General features: G+C 42.3%; 1 protein-coding gene across 1 annotated transcript in view; it reads right to left on the bottom strand.

Moving 5' to 3' along the window:
* The window catches only part of LOC149450057 (zinc metalloproteinase-disintegrin-like VAP1), a 72,070-nt gene extending 52,490 nt beyond the window's left edge, over positions 1-19,580 (bottom strand). Inside the window, exon 1 of the mRNA XM_089692490.1 lies at positions 19,484-19,580. Within this exon, the coding sequence (XP_089548616.1) occupies positions 19,484-19,535 (52 nt within the window). The 5' untranslated portion in view covers positions 19,536-19,580. The remainder of the gene's footprint in view (positions 1-19,483) is intronic.
* Positions 19,581-20,388: the final 808 nt, after the last annotated feature.

The following is a 20,388-nucleotide window of genomic DNA, read 5'->3' on the forward strand; positions in this document are numbered from 1 at the left end:
CTTGACATAGATACATGACTGGTCACTCCTCCTGTTACAGAGTGTACTCTACGGTGCTATGCAGAGAACACAACACAGGTTTCACACAATACTTTGAATGGGTTGTAACATGCAGGCACAGTGTGCACAGAACACTTGTTGTAGGCAGGGGCCGTGACATGGTGGAACCGTTCTTTATGTGCCACTACCTCACTTCAAAAGTAATAAAAAGTGTGAGCCATTGGTTAAATCATTCTGCCAGGATACACACCAGAAGGACCCGTCTCCTCTTCAGCCAGCGACGTGGATCTGTTCCTACCTGTCCTAGCACCAGACTACAGAGTATTTTGAGGTTAACAGTGCAGAACACTAAATATCCTCCACCAGTTCCATCGCACAGCACTTTTATCTTGCTCCAACATATAAGTTTGGAGGCCTTGCTTCTTCTGTGGTCCAGGCTCTGTCCCCAGGAAAGATCCATACCATGGTGGCCCTAAAATAGGGATCCACAGCTGAGAAGGGCATGCTTAGATAGATACTCAGACAGATCCCCATCCCAAACTGGCTGCCGTTCCTTCTGTACACCTATGTTACACAAGCACATAAATCACACTTTGTTCTCCCCACTACGCAACCTGTATTTGCACACATAAGCTTTTCCACATTAAGACTCTGCAGAATAAACAAACTTGTTAACTAGAGTTTCTCTTCATGATACTGGTACATTGATGTTACACAGTTTAGCATTCAACACCTCCAGGCACAGACCTAACGGTTACAGTATAACTCCACCTCAACCAATCAGAGGAAGTCTTGTATTCATTCATAAATACAAAGCCTCCTATGGATGGCTGAGCAGTGCTCAGCTTCACTTAGTTTTGTTCCAGGAATGGGATGGGAAGTCCACATACCACTTCTGTAAAACAGTGCTATGTACTGTATGTAGCCAATGCCCAATACAGTGTATACAGCGCTCCCAGTGGGAGCATCCATTAGTAACGGAAACAGTTTGTTTGGACCAGCTTGGCCCAAAGAAACTATTTAAAATCATAGTAAACCTAGAGCTAGGCTTTAAAGTCCGTCCATGTGCACCTTACTAAAGGTAGTTATAAAACGGGGTGTTGCCATTTTGGATAGCTTGCTGGAAATGGCCTGAGAACACATTGGACACCTTCAGCTACATTTGTGCCTTGGTGGGCTTCTAGTATGTCCCTGCACCTTTGAGTCAATCAATGTTTGCACATGGTAAATTCATGAATTACTATATAATAATAAAAGTGAAAGAAAAGTCTAGAACCCCTTTCAGATGGGGCGGACTCCGTCCCGATCGGCAGTGGATCCGCTCACAGATTCCCTGCTGATTGGAGCAGAATGGGTAGATGACACATCTGTGTCCACTCAGTTTCTTCAGAGTGGAAACGGACAGAGCCACTTTGCTGTGTATGGGCAGCCAGGTGTAAATGAGCTCTGCTTTCCATTTACAACTGACTACTCCCAAACCACCTAAATGGAAGAGGACAGATCCTTTTACATTTTTTTTAGTGGACCCAATCAGACCCAGAGGTAGGTGGGTGTAAACAGACACTGCCTGTGCATAGTGGTGAATGGACCATCCGATTAGGTCCTCCTGAAAAACAAACAGGCAGACCTGATCAGACCCACCATGTGAAAGGGTCCTAAGTCTAACTAGTCTTAAAAAATGTTCCCTCCTGTTACCTATCCTACCTAATCTATTTTTAACCAAAAAGCTTTTGCAAATCCCAAGTGGGCTTTCATGTGTTTTGTACTGAGGAAAGGATTCTGTCTAGCCACTCTGCCATGAAGCCCAGATTGTTGGAGGGCTGCAGTGATAGTTGTTCTTTTGGAACTTTGTCCCATCTCCACACAGGATCTCTGGCACTCAGTCAGAGTAACCATCGGTTCTTGGTCACCTCTCTTACTAAGGCCCTTCTCCTTCCCCAGATTTGTGCCTTGCAATAATCTTCTCTCTGAGCTCAGTAGGCAGTTCATTTGACCTCATGGCTTTTGCTCTGTTACAGTATGAATTGTCAGCTGTGAGGCCTTAGAGACCTGTGGGTCTTTCCAAATCATGTCAAATCAATTTAATTTACTATGGGTGGACTTCAATCAAGGTGTAGAAACATGTCAGCAATGATCAAGAGAAATTGGAGGCACCTGAGCTAAATTTCAAATGTTGTTGCAAAGGGTCAGAATACTAATGTGATATTTCAGTTTTTCCTTTTTGCTAAATTTGCAAACATTTATAAAATTCTGTTTTCTGCTTTGTCATTATGGGCTACTGAGGGTAGATTAATAAAACAAGAAAAAAAATTTAAACAACTGTAGTAGTGTCAGGCTGTAACATAACAAAGTTGAAAAAAGTGAAGTGTCCTGTATATCCCATAGTCTGTAGACGCTATAACTTCCACACAAACCAAGTAAAATACACTTACTGGGATTTTTTTTTTTACCAAAGACATGTAGCAGAATACATTTTGGTCTAAATTTTGAAGAAATATGATTCTTTTTATTGTCAATTGGATATGTTTTATAACAGAATTAGAAAATATTGTTTTTATTCTATAATGTTCAGTCTTTTTTGTTTATATAAAAAATAAAAAACCCAGTGGTGATCAAATACCAGGAAAAGAAAGTTCTATACGTGTGAAAAAAATTATATAAAATTAATTTTTGTACAGTGTTGCATGACCGAGCAATTGTCAGTAGCACAGTGCTGAATATAAAAAAATGCTGTGGTTATGAAGGGGCTAAAACCGTCCGGAGGGCAAGTGTTAATTTGCCTTGATCCAGTCTTGTTATCCAGCAACCGTGGCTCAGGGAGCATTCAACAACAGCTCTGAATTCCTGACGTCACCCATAGGCTCCCATATCTCAGCCGTTATCAGCACTCCTCTGCAGCAGCTGCTCACTGACACAGGGTCATGAGGTGTGGGCTCATGTGATTGGTACCACAGTGAATGAAAAAGAGGTAAGTACACAGATCTTTTTTAATACAGGTTAGGCAGGATAGGTGGGGGGGAGGAAACATTTTTATGAATAATTAGACTTTTTAGGCCTTTCTTCCACTTTTCTTCCCCACCCAATGCTAAAGACTAAGTTCACTTTTTTTTTTATAAAATCCAGCTCCCCTATGCACCAATATACCATTAACTTACCTCAGTTGCAAAAATATTCAAGCTCTCTTTGATCTGGAGAGCAAGGACTTACCTTTTAGCCCTTGGTAAATTTTTTAGAAAGCTTTTTAAATTCCTGCAATGTAGACAGAGGACAGAGGAGCCAGTAGGACCCGGTAAGCAGATTACCAGCCGATCCCATTAGCACACAACTCCTGCACTGACCTCATTAGTACACACCATTCACCCATCAACTATTTTTTCCCAGCATCCCCTGGATCTCTCCTCACGTGCATTTGCCTGGCTACCCCAACGTCCCTTCAGACAGGCTAAGGCCACATGCAGCCCACAGGACACCCCTGATGTAATGCAAGGGTCTGTTTATTGAATATAGAGTGATTGGATAGATGCTGTGTCCTCCTATTATTTAGTCTTGGTAAATCTAAAGGAGATTGTACACAGATTGTATAGTGCATGGCCACATTGATAAACCTAAAATTAACTAGTTGCGCTTCATTCATTGTTAATGGCACACAAAAATACAGAAACAATCACACATTTTGCCAGATGAAAAAAATGGGTGACAAATGCAGCAAACTGCACAGTAAAAAATGTGCAACTCTCATCACACCGATATGTCCCATGAGCTACTTTACCACGTGTAGCGCAACCCATTGAAATCAACAGGCTGACCTATTGTGTGTCACTAGAAAAATGAGCCAAAAAACATGCGCTCCCTCTACTCTCGGTGTGAATGGGGCTTGAAACTGAAATTGGTGCGTTTACACAGAACAAAGAGGCTCCATTCACATCTGTGTGTTTCTGAAAGCATGGCAACCTGCACAGTAAATGCATACTTTGCCATGTGTTTCAGAAACACGCTGTAAATGTGCATCATGTTTGTGTTGTCATTACATGTTAAAGACACCCAAAGTGTAATAAATGTACCAAAAACTTTAGTAACGCACCGTGCTCCGCTCCAAAAAATGTTCTGGAGCTTTTCTGGGGCGTGTATAACAGCCCATTGAACTCAATGGCCTGCCCTATGCAAGACGAGTGAAAACACTCCAAAACACACAAAACAAATGAATTGCGGGAATGTGAGTCTTTACTACATGGAGATGTGAATGGGGCCTGACAACTGAGTGTCTCCATCCACTCCCTCCTATGTACTTGTGTAAAGATGACCATACATTATGTAGTTCTAGTAATTTCCTTTAGATTTACCAGAACTATGGAATACGAGAACACACCTGAACAATCAGTTTGATCTGTACCAAATCAGACAGGCCCTTGTACTACGTAGCTAATGGGAGGAAGGTGGTATTGTAATAAGGGAGGTGTGGTCCAGAGTGGTGAACACACACTATCACACCCTCTTCTGTGATTCAACAAGGAAGTGAAGGCTTCTGGGAAGTGGCCTACAGGACGTGAATGCTGAGAGACCATCTACAAGAAGCTATGCTATATGAACATCCGTTCCAAATCCTACAGAAACTAAAAAAAAATTAAGCGTCCTGTGAATGTGGTAAGTGAAGAAAAAGCACATTGGGATGGCTGGGCTAGAAATTGCATTGGAAAACACTTCTATTTATTGTGAAAAGTGAAATTTTGCCAGAAAAGGTAAACTAATCCTTTAATGCTTGTGAGCATTGTGATACCTAGTGCAGAAAAGGTTGCTGACCCATGGTATATAAAGGGGGCAGGGGCGGACTGACAACTCATGGGGCAATAGGGGAACATGGGGCCCCTGTGTTCTTGCCCAAACTCAAAAAAGCCTATGAAAAAGGTACCAGGGGCATCTCATGGGACCCCCTACTGACCCCGGGCCCTCGGGCAGTGCCCGAGTTCCCAAATGGTCATTCTGCCCCTGAGAGGGGGTATCGAAACTTTCTAAACAAAGGGGCAGATTACTGTGCTTCAGTCTTTAGGGGGGCCGGGCTATGGCCAACAGGAATACAAAATGTCTCAGCATCAGTGGGAGTAAATGATCCCCTATCATTGTGTGACAGTGGGAGGAATTGTGCCTCATCGTTGGTGTCATTGGGAGTTATTGTGCCCCTTTATTGGTGTCATTGGGCCCCATTGTTGGTGTCATTGGGGGGAACTATGTCCCATCATTTATCTCATTCTTATAAATTTGCCCATCATTGGTGTCATTAGGAGGAATTATGCCTTTCATTGGTGTCAGTGAATTAAATATTGTCCCAAGGGCCAGATAAAAGCAAGCCGCATTCGTCCCCCAGACCACAGTTTGGAGACCACTGGTACATTGAAATAATATTTTAATTCCTATTGAAATGTTCATTTTCAGCTAATCATTTTTCTTCCTAACTCATATTGTGTGATAGATTGACCATATCTTCTGTTAACTCCATTTCTGGTGTGAAAACACAATCATGAAAGATTAAAAAACAGAAGTACTGTGCTTGTAAATTAAATAAAATGAGCAATCGTTTGAAAAAAGGACAAAGGAAATGCGCACGCCACAGATTGATTTACAAGATAACATATGGTTTTTCATGTAATCTTACGTGTACCATATTTATGGGAGACTGCCACAGTTTAAACTAGGTATGAAAAAGGACAGCAAAATAAAAGAAGCTAAAAGTAAAGATATCTTATAGCTGAACTCCAGGTAAATAGCTAACTGCAAAGTTACAATACATGCATATGAGCTGTTTGTTTTAATTGCCACAGAATTTGTTTTTCTGTCCATCCATTCCTGACATTTACACAGCTTTGCCAGACGGCATACTAATGCTAAGGTCATCTCTTTCATCACTCTTCTTTCTGTTCCTATCAGCATGTCACTTGCCAATATATTTGCATGCCACACTCCTGCTTAAAGCATTTAAAATCACTCATACATGTCCCCAACTCCAACCAAAGCTTTTCATTTCATTTGGGAAGGAGTGGAAAAGGCTTAGAACCTCTGACTGGCTTTTATCACTTGTCTTACATTTCATACCTGAACAATTTCTGATTTGAAAGGTGACACATTTATAAGATACAGTATACTGTGGGTTTTGTGATAATAAGGTAACACCTTAACCAACATTTCCTGCTCTACGGGTGTTGCCCATTTGATCTCAGTAGTGTATTTCCTGCTTAAAGAGACACTGTCACCTTTGTCCCCATATACTCACCTTATGTGAGGCCAATTTCATATATACCTTATGCCAGGCCAATTTCCAGCTTTCAGCACTGTCGCACTTTAAATGACAATTGCGCAGTCATGCAACACTGTACCCATATAACATTTTTATTATTTTTTTGAGACAGAGCTTTCTTTTGGTGGTATTTAATCATCTCTGGATTTTTTATTTTTTGCTAAACAAACCAAAAACTACAGAAAAGTTTGAAAAGTTTCTTAGTTTCTGTTATAACATTTTGTAATAAGTGATTTTTCTCCTTCATTGATGTGCGCTAATGAGGCTGCACAGATGGGCACTGACTTTGATAGGCGGCACTAATGGGCATTGACAGGTATCACTGATGGGCACTGAAAGGCAGCACTGATATATGGCACTGATAGGTGGCACTGACTGGCACTGAGAGGTGGCACTGACTGGCACTGTTAGGTGCCACTGACTGGCGCTGATTGGCAGCACTGACTGGCATTGATAGGCGGCACTGACTGGCATTGATAGGCAGCACTGATTGGCAGCACTGATAGGTGGCACTGACTGGCATTGATAGGTGGCACTGACTGGCACTGATAGGTGACACTGAAAGGCAGCTCAGATGGTCACTGATATGTTGCATTGATGTGCACTGGTAGGCACTGATATGTGGCATTGATGTGGCACTGTCAGGTGGCATTGATGAGCACTGACAGCTGGCATTGCTGGACACTGACAGGTGGCACTAATGGGGCTACACTGATCATCAGTGCACACTGATCATCAGTGCCCTGATGATCAGTGTACATGTCCCCTCTGAGGAATGCCGATTACCAGCTCTCCTCTCCTCACGAGCTGTCATAGTGATTATTTACATGCGATCAGCTATGATTGGACACAGCTGATCACATGAGAGAGCTGACATCTTCGACTCTTTCCATTGATCAGTGATCCAAGGGACACAGCGTACCACCGATCGCTTCATTGCGTGCCCCCGTAGCCGTGCAATTAGAGTGGCAGGACATCATATGACGTCCTCCCAGAATGAGAGAACCGCCTTGCACCTGTCATTTCCTTCTATGGCGGGTGGGAGGTGGTTAAAGAAGATAGAGTGGGAAAGTGTTTGAACCCCTGTCAGGTTTTTGTACTGTGGTTGTGCCCTTGTTGGACAGCCCCACACTTACGCTTCCGTCACACAAACTTTGAAATTGTGCTGCTTCACTTGAATTTGCACGATTTCAAAGTCGGATGCCAGTCCAACTTCAGGTGCGACTTGGAAGACCTCTGTGCAACTTCATGCACAGATGTCTATGCAAGTCGTACCTGAACTGGCAAAAAGTAGTGCATGAAGTACTTTCAAAATCAGTGCGACTCTGATGGAGTCGGAATCGCACCAATATGACTGCTGCCATTGTGGACAATAGCATGTGACTTTGCATGCGATTTGAAGCTATCAAAACGCATGACATGTTGCACCGGTGTGACAGGGGACTTAAAGTGACACTAAACAGTATTGCTTTTCTCCAAAAATAATCCATACACATTCACTACTTAACGGTCCTGTAATCTATTTTACATGAAATCAGTTCCTACTGTTTTGGGGGATTATTTACTAAAACTGGAGAGTGCAAAATCCGGTGCAGCTCTGCACAGAAACCAGTCAGCCTCCAGGTTTTATTGTCAAAGCTTCCTTATACAAGCTGAAGTTAGAAGCTGATTGGCTCCCATGCACAGCTGCATCAAATTATTAGTGCAGCAGTCTTAGTAAATCTCCCCCTTTCTGTTTCTATCTAAAGTCCTCCCTGAGCAACAAAACCTCTCTCCTTTTTCCCCCTTACTCTCATTTGTTTGGAATGAGCAGTGCACATTATTGGGGTTGTGAGCACTGCTCTTTGCATACTAAGGACCATGAAGAACGTACGTAGCCACCCTCTAACAGGATCACAGCATAAAAAAAAAAAAGAAAAAAAGAAAGGAATTTGGCATTTCGGAGGAGGCTGGGAGCAATAGAAGGGATGTTTTTTGAGTTAAGAATTTGGATGGAACTATAAGGCCCACTTTGTAGCTGGCCAGCTAAGACCAGTCCTAGGTTGTTAATATGGTTCACATATATGTGTATACCAAACCTGCCAATAACCTCAGTACAGTATATATGTGCATATGTTAAAACCAAAGCAGAATCATTGCTGTAATTTATGTCTTTGATTGTTATATGACATTTTTATATTAATTGTGTTAGCAGAAGCAGAAAAGGAAAATATGCCTTTAAAAGTTAGTAAAGAACTGAGCCAATCACAGCCAGCCTCACACAGGTACAGAGCCTTAACCAATCCCAGCCAGTTTCACATTTATGCCTGTGTAAAACTCCCTGCTAGGATTTTCTAGAGACACATGCTCACCAGACAGAAGAGGAAACAGACAAAGTTCCAATCAGAAGAGCTTTATGGAGGCAGAGCAGGCCAAATAGGTATTTAATGCACTTGTGTGTTCCTCTATTGTTTAGTAATGCAGGTAGATCTGTATGTAAAAACTGTTGTATGTGTGTTTGGTTGTAGTTCCACCGAATATAACGAATTTATAAATCCAAGTGAATTTATCAATCTATCGAAATATACAGAACGAACTTATCGAATTTACGAATATACCAAATCAAGTCACTGTAGAGTAATCATAATCCAATCGAATCTATCGAGATAAGCTATTGAATCAACCCAATGTAATACAAATTAAACCACTGTAATATGAAAGAAATAAGCTACTGTATGATGAATGAACAAGCCATTGTAAGCAGTGTTATATGAAGAAGATTGAAGTTATTAAAGAAGTTAACTAAAGTATTTGGTGTGCTCTTTAAACCTACTGCATCCATAGAGCGGCATTGGAGGAATTACAGAGTAAAGTCAGTCTAATCAAACAAAGAATCAGCAATTGCATAATTTTTCTAATGCCACAGCGCACTAGGCACCAAAGGGTGCTGCGCCTGCCACACACTTGTGTACATAGTTGGTAATGTAGTTAGAGGTTTGGGTGTGAGTCAGTAGGTTCAGTGTGAAGTCAGGCTGGAGGGCTCTACAGGTCAGGCATCTGGTACCTCCCCCTGGTTCTAGAAGCTTGGAGAAGTTTCTAGAAGCTAGTAGATGGAGGCCAGAAGGTGCTAATCTGCATATTCATGAAAGTCCCAGACTTAAGGCCTGGCAAGGGGGCCTAATCAGCCCATAAAAATGAGAGAGCCTGGCCAGCAGGGAAGTGGGGTGGAAGATGGAGTGTTGAGGTGTGCTGCTGTGTATCCTGCAATGGGATCCAGAGAAGGGGGGTTCTGCCTCCAGGCTGAGGTCAGAAAGATGGGAGAAGGAAGTTGACAGGTAGTTCCACTGCAGTCCACTGAGGAAGGACACCCTGTTAGCCTGGAAGGAAACCAGCCCAGCAAAAAGCTTTAAAGCAGTTTATCCAGCAACAGGACACAAGGACAGTGTGAGTACTTCTACACCCCCAGGGCCTACAGGAGAGAGGGCTGCTGGGTGCTATACCCAACCAGTTCTCCATGGGACAGTGCTACAAATCTATTCTATAATCTCTTACTCTGAGATACCCCTCAAAGGCAGCCAGGTGGATGGGCAGTTTCTAGGTCTGAGAGGTTCACTTAGAGGGGGCCAAGTGCTCCTCATGGAGACTGTGTTACTAATTAGTCAAAAGACTGATACCCCTCCGGATGGAGTATAAAGTCCACGATCCTAAATTTTTGTACACAAATTAAGAAATGTGTCCTCAGAGTATTGGTTTCAGGTCAAGTTGGACATCCCATATACCCTAGACCCTATCTAAGTTGTTTACCCCTAAATAAAACAACAAAAACAAGCCCATGGACTGGTTACTGACTCTGAATGGAAGTTGGAAAATGTGTGTTGCCTGGCTGTGCAGGAAATAGGGGGACTCAAAAGCAGCGGCTCTCAAGGAGGTAGCACTACAGAACTTTTTTTTTTAACCTGAGTTTAGTGTCACCTTAATTCCTGTCCTGGTGACAAGATTACAATGTTGAAATGCAGTTGACAATTGTAACTGTCACAAATCTGCCAGTGGGGACACCTGTCCAGGAAGGTGAGATTTCACTTCACTTTGGGGAAATTTCCTCTCACTACGATGGAAAATGTTATTAAAAGGGAATAGACAGAATAGAAAATACGAGGCAGTGGTTCTAACCTTAATCCTAAAAATATAAAATAATTTGTCTGGGACTGTCTCACATTACTAAATAATTACTTATTAATTCCCATTAATAATATTGTAATGCAGTAATTACACATTACTGCATTACAATATTATTAATGGGAAATAAAAAGGTAAAAAAAACATGGCTGAATGGGGATTTTTATACTTTAGAAATAGAATTGGAGACAGAAGTGAAAACTCAATCTGTTGTAAAAGTGGAAGTGAAATTAGTGACTTTTCAGCCACTTACTTACTGATATTTTAAAAAAATGCTGACATCCACCCATTTGATACACACTATTAAAGAGCATTAACCCTTTTGTGACCGGAAGTCATTGATGCCTAGATACCCAGTTCAAAGGTGGAAGTGTCAGTATATGTTGATTATATAGATTGTAACTCTTGGAACAAATTGCACATCTAAAAAATATAGTCTATTATATTTGCTACACTGTTTAAATTAATTCCCTGCTTACATTTTTTTGTTATACTCATTTAAAGTGTTACTAAATCCAGGACCCTGCATCCATTATATCTGGTCTCCCACAGTACACAGAACATGGAATTAGAAATATTTTAGTGAATATAAACTGCTAAATACCTTTTCTCATCAGAAGTTAGAGTGGTCTTGTGACTTCTATCAGTGTCCAGCCCAGCACTAGCTAAAGCTTGAAGGAGGAGTTTTCTTTCTGCTCTAGGAGGATGCAAAACCCCTGAGCTCTGTCTGGACAGCACTGATTGGCCTTGTGCTGATCACATGCACTCTCCCCCCCAAAAAAAACTTCTAGCAATACACACCAAACTGAGCATGTGCAAATGCCTATGGTTCAGTCTGTCTTATCAGAAATAAGAGATGGTCGCTTGAAAAAGGGGAGTAACAGAGAAGAAGGGGTCAAAGGGCCTTTTTGCACAATGCAGAGGATTAACCCTTAGGTTCCACAGTGAGTATAACAAGCATGCTTTTCTGCATATACAGACCGATTTTACTGTTGTGGGTTTAGTAACACTTTAAGTGGAATAAAATGTGAAAAAAATACAATACTTTTGTATCACTTGCCCCACCCTATTAGACTGTAATTTCTTATGAGTGGGGCCCTCTTAACCCTCTTGTATTTTATTGTTTTGTAACTGTTTTGTTTCTCTTTATATCGTAAGGCGCTGTGCAAACGATAAATCCTGTATAATAATAACAATAATAATTTGCACATTTAAACAGTTTATAATCATTAACCACTTGACCTCCAGAGGATTTACCCCCCTTAATGACCAGGCCTCTTTTTGCTACTCGGCGCTGCACTAATTCAACTGATAATTGCGCAGTCATGCAATGCTGCACCCAAATGAAATTTACGTCCTTTTTTTCACACAAATAGAGCTTTCTTTTGGTGGTATTTGATCACCTGTGTGCTTTTTATTTTTCACGCTGTAAACAAAAAAAGGATAAAAATTTTGAAGAAAAACGATATGTTTTACTTTCAGCTATAGAAAATATATAGTAAACTCAAAGTTAGTTATAAATTTAGGCCAAAATGTATTCTGCTACATGTTTTTGGTAAAAAAAATCCCAATGAGTGTATATTGATTGCTTTGTGTGAAAGTTATAGCGTCTCCAAACTATGGTATAGATACTGCAATTTACGCCATTTTTTTCTATACAGCACTGTGCTAGTTTAACGGACAATTGCGCGGTCATGCAAAATGGTACATAAATGAAATGTACATCCTTTTTTTTCCCACAAATTGAGCTTTCTTTCTGTGGTTTGTGATTGCCTGTGCGATTTTTATTTTTTGCGCTATAAAAAAAAAAAGGCTGACAATTTTGAGGAAAAAAAACAATATTTTGGACTTTTTGCTATAAAACATGTCCAGTAAAAAAAAATTTAAAAATAAAATTTAGTCATAAATTTTGTGCCAAAATGCATTCTGCGACATGTCTTTGCTAAAAAAAAAAACCCAATACGTGTAAACTAATTGGTTTACGTGAAAGTTATAGTGTTTACAAATGGCGGGAAAGATACTGGGATTTTTAGTTTTTTTTTATACTAATAATGGCAGCGATCAGCGACTTATGGCGGCGATCAGTGACTTATGGCGGTGATCAGCGACTTATGGCGGGACTGCGGTGGACATTCTGACATTGGGGGGTACTGACTTGGGGTCACTGACATCCCCAGTGACACCAATACAGTGATTAGTGCAAAAAAAAAAACACTGACACTGTACTAATGGCACTGGGGAGGAAGGGGTTAAGTTTATTATTCAGGGAAAGGGTTAACTGTGTGAGGGGAGTGTTTTACTAGGGGGCGGGGGTGTGTACTGTAGGGAACAGCGCTGATCGGGAGAGAGAAACTCTTCTGTCCCGATCAGCGTGTCCTGGAGCTGTCAGGGAACTGACAGAAAGCACAGCTACTGCAGATGTGTTCTCTGTCAGCGATTGCTGCCGATCGCCAGGACATAGCCGGTAACGACCGGCTGTGACCCACCGACTGACATCCGCGGCTGTGGTTGGCGGGACAGGTAGGGCGGCGGCGCGCCTCGTGCGCGCCCCCTACCTGTTTTAAAAACACACATTTTAAAACGTGGTTTTGCCCAGCCGTACCGCCCTGTCGCTGTATTTCTACAGTGGCTGGGCGGCATGTGGTTAATAAAATGCTTTTAAAATTATTACTGCATAATTTTAACAGCCACAGTCTTCTGACTGCTGCTGTCAAAGTGGCTCTCTCTGCACCAGATGCAATGACAATGCAGCCAGCAGTCATCACTGGCAGTCAGCACTGGCACATTTTGTAAACAAAACCATGTGATCACTAAAATTGGCTGTTATAATCTCAAAATCCAGAACCATGGTGGTTGGTTTCAACCTGACAGGGAAAAAATGTTTTATCCTCCTACAACGTGCAACATGAAATCCATGTTGATGGGAGGACACATACTAGTTGTTGCTCTCGGCCCAACTCCATCTTAAAGTAGAGCTGTGACTAGGCTATAAACAATCAAGAATTTACCTTTTCCTAACCAGCAATAAATGAGCTTAAAACAAGCCCTCACTGACTTCTGTGGCTATAAACACTGTGGAGCAATTTGCCCTCACATTATCAACAGAAGCACTGGAACTGTTCTCTCAGCAGCTCAGATCATCCTGGTGTCCTTGGGTATTTCTTCCCAGATCTGGACCAGGGCATCACTGAGCTCCTGGACAGTCTGAGGTGCAACCTGGCAGCATTGGATGGACTGAAACATGATATCCCAGAGGTGTTCTATTGGATTTTGGTCAGGCAAGGGAGGCAATTCCTTCATCCTCCAGGAACTGCCTGAATACTCTCGCCACATGAGGCTGGGCATTGTTGTGCACAAGGAGGAGCCCAGGGCCCACTGCAACAGCATAGGGTCTGACAATGGGTTCAAGGATTTCATCCTGATACCTAATGTCAGTCAGGGTGGCATTGTCTAGCCTGTAGAGGTCTGTGCATCCCTCTATGGATATGCCTCCCCAGACCATCACTGACCCACCACCAAACTGGTCATGCTTAACCACTTGCCTACCAGGCACTTATACCCCCTTCTTTACCAGGCCAATTTTCAGCTTTCAGCGCTGCCGCACTTTGATTGACAATTGCGCGGTCATGCAACATTGTACCCATATGAAATTTTGATCATTTTTTTCTCACAAATAGAGCTTTCTTTTGGTGGTATTTAATCGCCACTGGGCGCTTTACTTTTTGTGCTAAAAATAAAAAAAGTGTAAAAAATTTGAAAAAAAAAAAAGTTTCTTTGTTTCTATTATAAAATTTTTCAAACAGGTATTTTTTCTCGTTCACTGATGTGCATTGATGAGGCAGCACTGATGGGCACTGATAGGCGGCACTGATAGGCAGCACTAAAGGGCACTGATAGACAGCACTAATGAGGTGGCACGAATAGGCGGCACTGATAGACAGCACTAATGAGGTGTCACGGATAGGCGGCACTAATATGCAGCACTGATAGGCGGCACTGATAGGTGACACTGATGATGGGTACTGATAGACGGCACTGACTGGCATCACTGCTGGGCACTGACTGGCGGCACTGACTGGCACAACCCCTGGGCACTGACTGGTGGCACTGACTGGCAGCACTGCTGGGCTGCACTGGTGGGCGGCACTGGTGGGCAGCACTGGTGGGTGGGCACAGGTGGGTGGCACTGCTGGGCACAGGTAGGTGGCACTTCTGGGCACAGGTAGGTGGCACTGCAGAGTGGCACAGGTGGGTGCACTGCTGGGCACAGGTGGGTGCACTGCTGGGCACAGGTGGGCGGAGCTAGTGGGCGCACTGCTGGGCACAGGTGGGCGGAACTTGCGGGCGGCACTGCTGGGCACCGATCATCAGGGCACTGATCATCAGTGCCCTGATGATCGGTGCCGATCCCCGCTCTGACAACTGCCGGTTCTCAGCAGTACTTTCCTCACGATCTGACAGCGTGAGGAAAGTGCAGCCGAGAACCGGCACTTGTATTTTCCTCTGATCAGCGTGTCATTGGACACCGCTGATCACGTGGTAAAAGGCCGCTGTGATTGGCCTTTTACCACATCACGTGATTAGCTGTGTCCGTAGGACACAGCGATCACGGAGATCGCCGGGTGCGCGCCCCCTGGGGCGCGCAGGAGAGCGCGTTCTGGGTGGACGTCATATGACGTCCACCCAGAACTGGCCGGCCACAGTGCAGCCGTTATTCGGCTATCTGCGGTCGGCTACTGGTTAAAGATGTTACAGGAAGCATAACGTTCTCCACGGCTTCTCCAGATCCTTTTGTATCCGTAACATGTACTCAGGGTGAACCTGCTCTCATCTGGGAAAAGCACAGGGCGCCAGTGGCAGACCTGCCAATTCTGGTGTTCAATGGCAAATGAAAATCGTGCTCTATGGTGCCGGGCAGTGAGTACAGGACCCACTAGAGGACTTCAGACCCTCAGGCCATCCTCATGAAGTCTGTTTCTGATTGTTTGGTCAGAGACATTCACACCAGTGGCCTGCTGGAGGTCATTTTGTAGGGCTCTGGCAGTGCTCATCCTGTTCCTCCTTGCACAAAGGAGCAGATACCGGTCCTGCTGATGGGTTAAGGACCTTCTACGGCCCTTTCTAGCTCTCCTAGAGTAACTGCCTGTCTCATGGAATCTCCTCCATGCTCATGAGACTGTGCTGGAAGACACAGCAAACCTTCTGGCAATTGATGTGCCATCCTAGAAGAGCTGGACTTCCTGTGCAACCTCTGTAGGGTCCAGGTATCGCCTCATGCTACCAGTAGTGACACTGACCCTAGCCAAATGCAAAACTAGTGAAATACAGTACAAAAGGTGAGTAGGGAAAAAAATGTCAGTGGCCTCCACCTGTAAAACCATTCCTATTTTGGAAGTCGTCTCATTGTTGCCCATCTAATGCACATGTTGTTAATTTCATTTACACCAAAGCAGCTAAAACTGATTACCAACCCCCTCTGCTTCTTATCTGACCAGCTCAATATCCCAGGAGTTTAATTGAGTTGATGCTATACTCTGATTAAAAAGTGTTCCTTTAATTTTTTGAGCAGTGTAGATGCTGTATCAGTAGTGTTAATATCAACTCATCAGGAGTGTTGGGTCATTTAAACTGTCCATACACTGGTAGAATTTCTTTTTTTTGTTTCAAAAACGTTTGTTTGATTTTCTAATCATTAGTGGGTCCAATCAATGTTTGCTTTTGACTACAGTGAAGAAAAAATTCAAACAGTGAATGAGGTTTTTGTTCAGGAAAGTCCATTTGTCCCAAAAATCAAATGTTAAAAGCAAAATTTTTAAACACTTTTTAACGTTTGTTTGAAAATTCACTGGTGTATGGCCAGCTTTAGGCTCCCCAGTGCCTAAAGCTGTGCCAGATATTGTGTGCTCCAGTTTTGGCTCCTTTGCGCTGACGGTACGCAAATATGTGGCCTCTCAGCAGCTGGGCCTTGATGAGATGAAGCCGCATATTTGCATTCCCAATTAAACATGTGCGCCCAGAATATATCCTTTAGACACACATAACGCTTGCCATTCACTATGCAGTCTGATTGTACAATCTCTGTACAATTTCCTCTAGATTTACCAAATCTATGTAATAGTAGGATCCACCTGAAAAGTCTATTCGATTTGTATCAAATTGGGCAGGCCCTTGCACTACATAGTTGATGACAGATGTAGAGGAGACACTATACAATCAGATTGTATAGTTTATGGTCTCTTTTAGTCAAATAGATAACTTTTGGTTTACATGCACTGGTCCAATAAAAAGCATGTTTTCTATTGCCATATTCAGAATTAGAAATGCAGCATCTTCAGAGGTTTTAATGAAAACATACCTGTCTCAATAGGGCAAATTTCTAAAGCAAGTGAACCTGAACAGGCGTGCTTTAGTTACGGGCTTGCATGTGTATGCAGATATTTGTGCACATAGCGGTTTGATTCCCTGAACCCACATTGGCGTTACATTTATACAGTGTGGTCCTAATTTGCCATGGATGAAGAGCATCCAAATAATACTGCCCTTGCGCCTACTGTTCCTAAAAAGTGCAAATAATGCACATATTGAAATTCTACTAAATAAATTGTAAACATACTCATTATAAAAGGCGCATGCAAGATGTTGGAATGTCAAATAATTCCATACGATATGCTGTTGCAGGAAAAGGAGCAATGTATGAAGTTTATCATTGGAATCTGTATTCTGAGCATAAGGGTATTCAATCACATAGACCGGCTATTAATGCTGGACCTTCTGCACATGGGCAATAGAGAACAAACATGTGCAGTACAGTACTCCTCTGCACATGGTTCACTGATGTTTTTTAAAAAATTTTTTTTTTAATCTTAGCTATACATACTGTGTTTGTCCATTTAAAAATGCTTGGATAAACCCTAAAAAAATATAGGCACACCATGGTTTAGCTGGCATACACATAGATGCTAAAACACACATTTCAAAGCCACTCATAAATCCCATGTATATATACTGTACCCTGTGCACATGCATTTACACACATCACATAGGTAATTCCACAAGCATAGGATTGATGCACTGGCATACATGCATATGCTGCATTAACTCTGGCTCAGTGCATTCATTTCGGACCCATTCACACTGTGCATTTTGTTAAGGCCATCCTTTCATTTTGAAGTGGTTGGATGCACACTTTAACCTCCCTAGCGGTCTGATTATGTCAGTATTTCTGTCCTCAAAGCGGTACATTGCTTTCTATGGAAATATGTTTCTTTTTATTGTAGGCCTGTAAGTTTTAGGAATAACTCACTGAAATCTGTCCGAACAAGAGTCTAGTAAACATCCCGGGTATGAAAAAATTTGAAACACGAAATCATAAATTATAATATAATAAATAATCATAAAAATAATAATAATAACTTCAATTCAATAATGTAAACCAAAAACACTGAAATTTGAAATAGAGTGCCAAGTTCGCACATCACTGTGCTTAGTCGTAAAATCGTTTTCAGTGTCTGATGATGAATTTCCCCACGAATCATTATCGTTCAATTCTGCAAGTGGTTCTAATTTACTATCGCTGTTCTCTAGCTGGTCTAAAACCGATTTTGACCTAAAGGGATGCTTTTTGGACGCCATGGACATTTCTCAGTTTCCAGGCAGAAAGAACGGTAAAAATGTAGGCAGGGCACAGGACAAAGCACTCGGGACAAAATGTATGTGAAATGGTTTGATACAGTAATGTTTTACTATGTGATTTTAGTGTATTGAGCGAATGTCACTTTTAAAATTTTTTAATTTACCGCCGTTCCATCCCCCGTACGTCCCAACGCTCGCAGGGAATGGAACCCGGAAGATGGATGCCAGCATCGGCCGGAGGACATGGCCGGGGACGCTGCAGGGGGGACATCGCAGGAGCGCAGGACAAAGCACTAGGAACAAAATGTATTTGGAATGGTTTGATACAGTAATGTAATACTATCAGATTTTGGTGTATTGGGTGAATGTAAAATTTTTACATTGTTGAATTTCCCGCCGGTTCCGTCCATCATACATACCGACGCTCGGAGGGAACAGAATCCGGAAGATGGATGCCGGCATCGGCCGGAGGAGATGGTCGGAGACGCTGCAGGGGGGACATCGCGGGAGCGCAGGACAAAGTAAGTGCTGGAGGGATCCCAGAGCAACGCTGCAGGGTAATCCTGAGTGCAGATCGTGGTTACTGCTTCTGGTACTGAAAGTTAACCCCGAGCTACACTTTGGGAATACTGCCAGGGGGGTTAACACATGACAAATTGGATCTGATTTTTTTTTTAACACTTCACACCCTAAGGCCTGGCATGTATGTTGTGGTGCACGACAATACAAGTACACTGCCAGCTACAGTATTGTATATATGTATGAGTTATGGAAGTGAACCAGAAATGATTGTAGTTGGTTTACTAAAATTGGAGAGTGCAAAATCTGGTGCAGTGGTGCATGGTAGCCAATCAGCTTCTAACTTCAGCTTGTTCATTTAAAGTTTGCAAAAAACAAAAATGGAAGCTGATTGGTTTCTGTGCAGAGCTGCACCAGATTTTGCACTCTCCAGTTTTAGTAAAACAACCCCATTGATTCATTGCTGGTTTATGAAAGAGAACGTAAGAAATAGATCCCTAGGGCTCTGATTTGTAATCTTCCAGCTTCATTTGCATAACCACGTATACAGCACGGTGCTTTTGTATTGCTTGGAAACAACATGGTGCAAAATGGAATTTAGTCTTTTTTGTTGTCTGAACACAGGAACTCTGTGTAATACTACAAAAAGATTAATAAATGTCATGGTAATAGTTTCTATCAATATATTTTAATATAAGTTCTGTGAAAGAAGTGAAGTGTCCCTAAAGTCACATTGAATTTCAGAGACTGAAATGACATGATGAGTGAGATCAGAAGACGAAAGACATTGATGTATCATAGTAAAATTAGTAATTGCTTATTAAAGAAGCCAATTATGTGTTCCGTATACTGTATATTAATAGAAATATACAAAGAAATGTAAAGACTTACCCCAAACCAGGCTATCCAGTAGTGCAAGCAGTAATAGTAGGGGTCTCAACATTGTCACTGTGTGGTTGTGGTGTGCTCCTGATGTGCAAGTGACAAAAGGAAGTATCTTCAGCTGTTAAAGCTTAGACAGCAGAATTGCCCAATATTGCTTTACAGAGAAATCTACTGTATAATGTCAACATCAACACGTCACATTTTGTAATTTGCCTTATTAGTATTACTAATAGTACTGGTAGGTACATTGTGTTGTAACAGTCCCTTTTATCTCAAACTGTGGTTTCGTAAGTTTGTGCTAGAATGACAGCACTAATTATAGGTTTATAATAATTACTGTCCCATCTTCCTCCGATGCTTTCAATGTGTTACAAATCTAAATTTGCTGTTCAATCCAAAAGGCTTAGCGTTTGTTTACACCAGTATGGGCATGCCTTATGGTGCGCTAAACATGCGCACACTTCTATGCATTGTCCTGCAATGCGGTGTTACAACTTTATTTACATTACACTTCATGTAGCTCTATGCATGGCAGCACATTGTGGAACATTGCTGTGCACTGTAACAACGAACACCACCATTGATATGAAGAGGCCCTATAGAGAGCAAGGCTTTTTGCCATGTCTTTGCTTTTGTTGTCCAATGCAGCTCAAGTGGACTGGTGTGTTAGGTAAAAATGTATCATTGTTTTCATCCATGATTTGCACAACTTTCACCTGAGATTCACTAGTTTTTCCTCTAAAGCAGGGATCCTCAAACTATGGCCCCCGGACCAGATATGGCCTGTCAAAGTAATTTACCCCAAAAATGAAAAAAAAAACAGCGCTGCGCAGGCAAATAGTTAGGCTGCTCGCTGGGTCCTCGGCAGTGAGGACCCAGCGAGTGGCAGCCTAGTGAAGACTCACCCCCTG

The sequence above is a fragment of the Staurois parvus genome, unplaced genomic scaffold (assembly GCF_062004578.1).
Source record: "Staurois parvus isolate SC_StPar_1 unplaced genomic scaffold, SC_StPar_1.0 ptg000586l, whole genome shotgun sequence".
NCBI lineage: Eukaryota > Metazoa > Chordata > Amphibia > Anura > Ranidae > Staurois > Staurois parvus.